This window comes from Diadema setosum, chromosome 15 (genome assembly GCF_964275005.1).
Source record: "Diadema setosum chromosome 15, eeDiaSeto1, whole genome shotgun sequence".
Lineage (NCBI taxonomy): Eukaryota > Metazoa > Echinodermata > Echinoidea > Diadematoida > Diadematidae > Diadema > Diadema setosum.
In genome coordinates, this window is record NC_092699.1 from 38,305,520 (window position 1) to 38,315,163 (window position 9,644).

Below are 9,644 nucleotides of genomic sequence, written 5' to 3' on the forward strand. Positions count from 1 at the left end.
TTTAGAAATTGTCAATAAGATTGCTGGGATGGTTGTGTAGGAGGAAGAAATCCGGATGGTGCGGGTGATGGTGTACTGGGTCGACTTGACGGCGCATAGCGAATAACGAATAGCGAATAGCGAATACCGTATATATATTATTATATACTTCTATGTGAACGCAGCCTTATACGGGCAACATTAATTTTGTGAACAGAGCATCCGGGATGTACTAAAACATAATCCGAATCATGTCCTTCATATTGTCCTCCCAACTATACTTCCAATATGACATATTCATGTGTTTCCTATCATATTACTTGAACTCCATGGAAGTACAACGACATCACAATAATGAGCTATATACTGGCACTGTGTTTTCAGGTGCAGAATAATTGAAACATACAAAACGTCATTTTCAACATGGTCAGCGATTTTAGGAGTCTGAGCTGCTGTCGATGACACACTCATTGCTATGTGACTCGTCACATGTTATTTTGACTAGTCGTACTGGTGTGTGTAGTTGCTTATAGGCTTATCTTGTGGTGGAAGACCATCTTGTCATTCTTTCATTGAAATGTTTGGGCATTTTCCCTCGAAAAAAGACAAAGCGAGATGTTCAAAATTCCGTAGTTTAATGTGATAATTTTCAGTAATTGCTTCTGCTGTTGCAACATCAATGGTAAATCAGAAGATGCTATAATTTGTCACAGAATTTTATTTCATTTATTTATTAAGTCTTCTTTAAAAGCAGGGTAGTCCCATCCAGTGCCATGAAGGCCTGCTTTACAAGACAGCCCTGCGTTGATATACATTACATTACATGTACATACAATAAAAAAAAAAAAAAAAAAAAAAAACAAGAACAAAACGAACATACAGTACAGCTAAAGAACAATCGGTTCGTAAGAGCATAAAACATATAAAAAATACGCGCGCGGCACCAGAAGGCTTGACGGACAAAGCAACATGTGATGCATATAAACTGGTGTCGTGCTGCAGGCCCGTAACTATAGGATTTTTAAGGGGGGGGGGTCAACATTGGAAATAGTGAACCTTTCTGAGGGAATTAAGCAATTAAGCGGGATGCGTATTTTTTATTTACACCACTGCTCCGCCACAATATAAAAAAAAAAAAAAAAAAAAAAAAAAACCCACAGAAACGGCTCGCGCCCTAAGACTACGAGTATAGGGACTCTACCTAAGACAAATTGTGTTCGCATAGGGCCTACTGACCACTGATCTCGGCATTACCTTGCTTTGGCACGGTGAGTTAGCACTGAAAATCAGAAGGGCCGGTGTCACGGTGGTTCGACCCCCAATCGGGGTCTTGCTCAACATCTTGTTTTCATTTTTGCTCTTAATTTCTAAAGTATATGCAAGAAGGTTTTATACATTGCAGTTCCAACTGGCTGTGATTATTCAAACAGTTGTCAGATTTCTATTGATGTACAAAGGAATTCCACAGGCGCACTTGTGCCTTTGATGATCGATGTTCCTTGCCGCCGTCTTGCTCAGCATTCTGAAGATTAATTTTGAACGTTATATCATAATCTTAGCCATATTTTGCTTATCTATTTATCAAATGAAATGAAATTTCAATTAATGATAAAACATGTAAAACAAAAGACATTTCCGTGCAGAAATTTGAGCAAAAGTGTAAATCTGAGCTGTATCATGTGAAAATGTTTAAAACTGTATCATCCTGGAAAGCTGGTTTTATCACTTTTCCGCTTAGTTTCCACAAATGAAACTAATATGGAATAATCTTCAAGTATAATTCTTTAAAGTTGATAGATATATCAGATTAGTGCCCGCATATGCCCAGTCGAGTAATTTTCATCTTTATTTCAGCATTTTTTGCTCAATTTCTATTCGCGCATCCTCATGTCTGTACCACCTACCTTTTATAAGAAGGGAGAGCGAAAAGTAATTACCATCACAAAGAAATATCTTGCTTTGAAAGTGGCTAGTGATTATGCAATGAGACACGATTCAATTGTCTTCCTATCTGCGCGGCAGATCCTGTTTTGCACATGCTTCAAATATTTTTTGAGCGGCGGCTTCGAACATCTAGCAAAGGAAATAAGACGGTTGTGACTCCATTCTCTAGAACCTCCTTGGTATATACCATGGACCTACAACTTGTAGGTCCATGGTATATGTAACGGTTTATTCCGCCGCGCAACAGACGTCCCACCATATCATCCACGAGCGCCCCACCCACCAACCTGGATCTCGAAATTCCCAACCCTGATACTATAGTAAGCTGGCTGCAGCGGCTTGGTGATACTGTATAGCCGTCTAAACGAATGAAGAAGAAGGGACAACTTCTCTGAGTAATGCATTTATTTTATAAGATTTAAATACGTCATACAGTGATTCTGTCTACTGGTGGTATGAAAGGTAGTTTACTGCGTAAGCCAGTTCAGCACATGTGCACACTGGTACAACTAATGACGTTTTTCTTTTCTCGGCTCGTAAGGCTGGGTTCACATGGGAGTATACTATTCGGGTATAAGGTGCACGTTTTCGAGGGCACGCGAATAGCTTGAATCGAACGACAGGACTTCCTAATACAGTTCGACCTCGATTATCCAGCCATATCGGGACCGGCGCTCATCCGGATAAGCGAATTGGCCGGATATGGCTGCTTTCACATAGAAGTATTCGGTATTCGGTATTCGGTATTCGCTATTCGCTATTCGAGCACCGAATACACCATCACTCGCACCGTCAACTCACCATCCCATGTAGTGAGGATTTCTTACTCCTATATCGCAGCAAATCTTATTAACAATTTCTAAACTGCATCAGAATGTCGGTCTACATGCCTATTTTTGCTAACGGGCAAATCCAGACCAAAAGTGTCATTATTTCATAAACGAGAGACGGTATACGCTGCAAGAAAATCGAACAAGCTCGATTCCCACTTTGCTATACTGATATTCTGATGCAGTGTTGTGTATCATGATGAAATATAATGTTATTAAAAAAATTAAAAATAATCAGTTTTAATTGATTTACCCAAAATGACCCCCAGTGGAGTTGGGCCAGTTATTCATATACTCAATTTATAGCTTTCTTGTAACAAAAGTGGTACGTTCCAATATGTAATCTCAGTTTAGAAACTGTTAATAAGATTGCTGGGATGGTTGTGTAGGAGGAAGAAATCCTCCCTGCATGGGATAGGGAGTTTATGGTGCGGGTGATGGCGTACTGGGTTGACTTGACGGCGCCAAAAGAGTATTTAGTGCTACCTTAGGCTGCGTTCACATAGAAGTATACTATTCGGGTATTCGGGCTCGTTTTTCGAGGGCACGCGAATAGCTTGAATCGAACGATAGGATTTCCTCACACCGGTTCACATAGGAGGGCACTATTCGAAAGTACCGAATAGCTGCGAAAAGTATAGCAAAGTGGGAATCGAACTTGTTCGATTTTCTTGCAGCGTATACGGTCTCTCGTTTATGAAATAATGACAGTTTTGGTCTGGATTTGCCCTTTAGCAAAAATAAGCATGTAGACTGGCATTCTGATGCAGTTTAGAAATTGTTAATAAGATTTGCTAGGATGTAGGAGGAAGAAATCCTCACTGCATGGTATGGTGAGTTGACGGTGCGGGTGATGGTGTATTCGGGGCCCGAATAGCGAATAGCGAATAGCGAATACCGAATACCGAATACCGAATACTTCTATGGGTGAACGCAGCCTTAGGCTGCTTTCACATAGAAGTATCCGGTATTCCCTATTCGCTGATGTGACCCGCCATGCCCGAATAGCGTATATAGCGAATAGCGAATAACGAATAGCGAATATCGTATACCGTATACTTCTCTGTGAACCCAGCCTTAGGCTGATGCAGTTTAGAAATTGTTGATAAGATTTCCTAGGATGTAGGAGGAAGAAATCTTCAGTGCATGGGATGGTGAGTTGACGGTGCGGGTGATGGTGTATTCGGGGCCCGAATAGCGAATACCGAATAGCGAATACCGAATAGCGAATAGCGAATACTTCTATGTGAACGCAGCCTTAGGCACTTCAGTCATTTTCAAAGGGACATAATAACTAAGATCTCCCGACGTAACAATTTATGGAATTCGTGTACAAACAAAGAATCAACTTAGGTATAGACCACGTGACCGGAATGGTCCTTCAACTGACATCTCGGCAAGCATCTGCCTCATCGTTTTGCATTGAATGCATTGATAACCGTTTTCGATTTAGGTCTATATTGCCAAATACCATGACTTGCTGTTAGGTGGGATGTGCTAGTAAGCACCGTTTATATGGTTACATGAATGATTATTACATATGAGTTTAAAAACCAAGATGCCTGATTATACAAATATCCTTTCTTGCTCATGCGCAAAGTGGAACCAGTCCGATGAGTCTCCGCCCACTTCAGCTTTGACAGAGTAGATAGCATTTTTTTGACTTTACTCTCATTTCATTGGCTCTTTGGAACAATGCCATCAACTGCCTGGCCATCACTCCCGCCTTCGCTATGTCCTTAGGAGGTTCAGGTTTAAGATTGAATGTGAGATAGTCGGGTCAACGTACGATGAGCTGATGTAGACTGATGGCACTTTGAGCGATCTCGGCAAATATCACAGCCACCTTTCCGCTGCCAGACTTTCTATACTCTTCACAACCGCCGCCACCTCCGTTGCTGCCACTAGTCTACTCCGCCACCGCCACCACCTCCACCACCCGACAGGACCTACATTGTTATGAGCAGTTCAGCCTAGCAGCAAAGATATCAGGACCACATAGATCTATTTCAACCGGGCCATCCTTTGCTTGTCTTCTCCGAAAAGCTCAATACTTATTACATGTACTGTTGCTGTTTTTTTTTTTTTTTTTTTATTTGTTAAGAAGGCATCAGTTCCTCAAAATATTGTCACGAGATCAAATCAGACAGGGTTAGCTCTTCAAGATGACGGGTCGCGGAAAAGGTGCCAAGGCTAAGTCTGCCAAGCAAACCACCCGAAGCTCCAGGGCTGGTCTCCAGTTCCCCGTCGGGAGAATACATCGGTTTCTTCGCAAAGGTAATTTATGCTTTCACATCGTCTAGGCTTTGCACTGTGAAAAAAAAAAATAGATCTAGATCTATCATCTAGACGTCTAGTTTGAGCTGAAGGGAAAACGTTGTGTAGCTGATCGATTTTTTTTTTCTCAAATTAAGGTCATAAAGAATTACAAATTAATCTTACTGCAGGAAAATGACGTTGCAAAAATGAATGTGTTGTGTTGTGTTTTGATGTTTATATGTGCGCTTTATGTGGTGGCGACCTCCGTCATTCGGTGAAAGCATGTCGTGAAATATCATTCCAGATAACTTTTGTATAAGCAGCCATGGGTTTACGAGTAAATTTGTTAGAACTTGATGCATAAATGTACTTAAATTTATGTAACAATGTTTATTCTTGAAAACCAGAAAGCTTGCCAGAGCCGCAGAGGCTTGCTCAGGAGCTCATCATAAACGTATTTAAAATTTAGATTTTATTTCATTCATTTAAATTCAGTTTTATTTCAACAGGGAAGCCCCATCAGTAGGCAGGTAAACTTACTGTTCTTCCTGGAGGCCCTGCACATACAAAACAGATGGACAAACAATGGCATGTACACTAAATACAACATAGATAAATTTACTGTACGTGGACAGGTTCCGTTCTTCCACTGAATCCAATCACACAACTATACACTGACATTCATACACATTCCTATCAAACAAACGATAATACCATGGTGGGCATGTTGGTTAGCAACAACCAATTTATGCAAACTTAATAGAAATTACTGAAACGTACTAAATACATGCAGAGGAATGGGAGTGTATCTTCAACAAGGCCCTCAATGAAAGCCTGACTTGTGGTCAAGTATCTGGGTGATGAGCGTCCGTGATATGTGTCCCTGACCGATTATGGTATTCCAGCAGGTCTGTAGAAAGAATCCTGGAAGATTGCGACATAAAATGGGTGTCCCTAATTAACACATACATATCTAGCTTGTGTGTGTGTGTTTGGGTGTGTGTGTGTGTGTGTGCGCGTGTGTGTGTCTGTGTGTGTATTTGGAAATGCTTTATGATGGTATAAGATACTGGTATTCATATAAATTTAGGCAATTGTGCGCTTTTCGGCCCTATAGATTGTCGGTACCTCATTCCCCGAAGTGCACGATTGCCTGAATTTAATGTTATGTGTGTTATCTTCTGTGTCTCATTTTGGAATGTGTGCTCTATTTATGTGTAATGATGTATGCCACTTAATTCATGAAGACTTTTCCATTTCATGGACAATGAATAAATAAAATGAAATGAAATGATCTGGCATGGTGTTCCAAGAAGTCGTAGACGGAACCCTGAATGATTGCATAATTCAAAGTGAAATGACTGTCCCTGATCTATGCATCTTTTTTCCCTCGTTTCATTTTGTCAGGCCAATACGCCGCACGGATCGGGGGAGGAGCGGCCGTCTACCTTGCAGCAGTCCTGGAGTACCTGTCTGCCGAAATACTCGAACTGGCGGGAAATGCTGCGCGGGACAACAAGAAATCGCGGATCGTTCCTCGTCATCTTCAGCTTGCCATAAGGAATGACGAAGAACTTAACAAACTCCTCAGCCACGTAACCATTGCCTCGGTGAGCACAAATTTCGTTTCATGGTCAGGGATAAGCAAAGAGAGGAATGTAATCGAAGAAGTAAACACTTCTGCAATTTTTCGTAAGAATAAAGGGGAACTTGTGATCTTGCCTATATAATAGTCGGGATTTAATCTGTCCTCCACTCGGTGTTCGCCTCTCAAACTTTAAGGTCTTACGGAAGCTAATACACTCGTGCTAAAATTGATTTAGTGTATGATCCAAATTGCATGAATATGAACGACAAATTACGGCACATTTTCTTACCATTGCATAATATCCTCTAGTCTATGCACTGGCTGATAATTGCAACCCCAAGATCAGCAGGGCGTCTCCGTCAGTTAGTATAGGGCGATCCCAGTTCCGCACATGGTAGGTAGACTGCCTTGTTGGCAAGTGTGCGGAGAGTTCAAAACAAATCCACAAGAATAATGAGAATAGGCTTCTTGTGCTCATTAGATTGTACGAAAATACGTAAGGTAACGACACAAGGGAAATTATGCAAATGCGCATCTGAGAGAATCTCGGCTTACAGGTTTTCTTCTCGCTTTGAACGACAAAATGTAAGTGCCATCCGTTTTTCATTCAGAATATTTCGGTGAGGGGTTTGTAATGTCAAGTTCCGTGGGCAATTTGATATCAGGTGGGGAATGTTACGTAAAGAGCGATTAAAGCACTGCCGAAAAGCAAGAAAAGATATTGGCAAAACGGGCAATTTCAGAGAAGGGAAACAAAACTTTGCCTTTCTGTATTAGGATTCATTATGGGGAATAGTGAACTTGGGTGGCTTGACATAGTTCGCATTAAAACAAAATCAATATTCCATTGCATTTGTATTGAATGCATCTATCCAGGGTCGTACAGGGTAGGCGCTTTCAGTTTGCTAACTCATTTACAATGATAACCTGGAGGGGGATATGTTTGACTTTAACAGATGTTGATAGTTTGGACTAATGCTAAAGGAAAATGCTATTTGAGTGTTGATAAAATGTTGAGAAAATCGACATAGTGCCCCTATATGATATACATCCGAAGCGTGTCACTTCATTTTGAAGCATTTAAAACAAAAACAAAAACAAAACAAGCGATGTTTTCTGTTTGACTGTATTTAAGTTATGGTGCGAGTATTCACAAAATCATATGCAGATGTAAAACCCAAAGTGACTATAAAAAAAAAAAAAAAAAACTTTTCGACACTCGAATGGTCTTTTCCTATGACATCGGTCCAAATTATGAAGATCTTTCAGTCAATTTAATTTACTCCTATTCGGATGGGAAATTGTTCGTTGCTGAGGCATCCAATAATTTTTCGATGTGAAGCTTAACGTCATCGACATGACAGCTTTTCATCTGCTCGGACCAAAAAAAAAAAAAAAAAGGCTCCCCGATAAATACATGCCATTCTTAGCCATTTAAATGTTTGACTAATTAACCAATCCAAAAATTCATCACCCCCTAAAATAATGGCCACTGACAAAATTATTTCATGCTTATTTTTCTCTTTACACTTTGTGTCATTGCTATAGGGAGGTGTAATGCCAAATATCCAGTCGGTTCTACTGCCAAAGAAGTCGGGAAAATCGTCTTCGGAAAAGAATTCGGGACAGAGCATGGAATACTAGCCTTTTTTACCTGCCGTATTGTATAGTCTGTGGAGAGTGATCTATCTGTGTATATAATTAATTATTATCTCCATTGCAGGAACGTAAATCAACTACATTTTTTTTTTAAAATCAGAGATTGAATTGAACAACAAAAATTTGAGATGATATGGTACTAGGCATAAACTGGAGAAGAACAGCCGTTCCGCAAATAAAAGAAGAATGCTGCTGACGAAGTGATAAAGACAATGTTTATTATGTAATGTTAGACATTTAGCAGCATGTTATATGCTTGGAAACACTTTGGGTATTCATTTCCGTAAAATTTGACCAAATTCAGTGTAAACTAGAATACTAAGAAGCTATACCACACTGGCACTGACTGGCATGCGTACAGTCCATGCACACGTCACTTGAAATGCTAATCACTTTGTCTCAGGATGATGATCAGTAGTCCTGTTATAACTTTCATATCCTGTGATTGATAACGTTAAAATCTGCTTCCAATCTTTTTAGTACGACTTGACAAACTAGTGTGTATTTCACAACGAAAGAACTACTTCATGATAGTAAACATTGAATAGAAGATAGAAAAGACAAGTCTCCAAATAGTTGAATATTTATATGAATATCAATAGGAATCAATACAATTGACTAAAATTTATTCAAAAATAAACATACAAATAGACGCATAATCTTAAAAAATAAGTGATATTATTCGATTTCTTATTCAGTATTCATTGAAACGAGATACTTTACTGGAGTTCATTTATATGTGACATTTACAGAAATCAGAGTTTTACAGAAAGTGTTATTAGATGTGATTGCAATCTTTCTTGGACTCCTCTCACATGATCCCAATCAAGAAAATGTAGCATTATAAAGTTCCCCTCTGCGTTCATTCTCGTTAGCCTGAAGTGTTATTCACGTAAACAGAAAACCAGTTAATAAAGTTGATCAAAGTCGTAAAGGATTTATGAAACACGAGCCGATGTGAGTATGAGAAGTGATTCTACATGGGGTAGTATACAGTTCTTTGGGCAAGTTTACACTAGTTCGCAACACACCTTCACGTCTTTTATAGAAATCCGTTTATCAATGTTGTATTCATCGACCGGATGAACGTTCATTTCCCCTTTTCTGACGGAAATGTAAGACTTTTTTCTTTTGTTTTTCTTCAAAACTTTCCGAGTCTCAAATGTTGCTAAAAAAAGCAGGAACATCGCATGCGAACTGTTCACCTTGTTTTTTTTTTTTCACAGAAAAAAACCCCAACCCCATTTTGTACTTCAAAGCATAAGATCAATCCAAGTCAGCGTACCTGTGAATTTGTCCTCCACGAGAATAAACTAATGCCTATTCAGATAAGACAGAATGCAAGTTAGGTGTTTTAGACAGCTGTGTATTTTCATATGTAATTA

General features: G+C 39.6%; 1 protein-coding gene across 1 annotated transcript; it reads left to right on the forward strand.

Annotated features, from left to right (window-relative positions):
* The first annotated feature begins 4,481 nt into the window (after positions 1-4,481).
* On the forward strand, positions 4,482-9,426 carry LOC140238844 (histone H2A-like). The gene is made up of 3 exons (XM_072318739.1): positions 4,482-5,030; positions 6,420-6,622; positions 8,149-9,426. The coding sequence occupies exons 1-3, from the start codon at positions 4,919-4,921 to the stop codon at positions 8,242-8,244; spliced, it is 411 nt and encodes a 136-aa protein (XP_072174840.1). The 5' UTR covers positions 4,482-4,918; the 3' UTR covers positions 8,245-9,426.
* Positions 9,427-9,644: the final 218 nt, after the last annotated feature.

Excerpts from the sequence above, each read along its gene's own strand:
- LOC140238844 (XM_072318739.1), top strand. The coding sequence starts at position 4,919 with ATGACGGGTCGCGGAAAAGGTGCCAAGGCTAAGTCTGCCAAGCAAACC. Across the intron at positions 5,031-6,419 it reads ACATCGGTTTCTTCGCAAAG|GCCAATACGCCGCACGGATC; the intron begins GTAATTTATGCT and ends TCATTTTGTCAG. Across the intron at positions 6,623-8,148 it reads GCCACGTAACCATTGCCTCG|GGAGGTGTAATGCCAAATAT; the intron begins GTGAGCACAAAT and ends TCATTGCTATAG.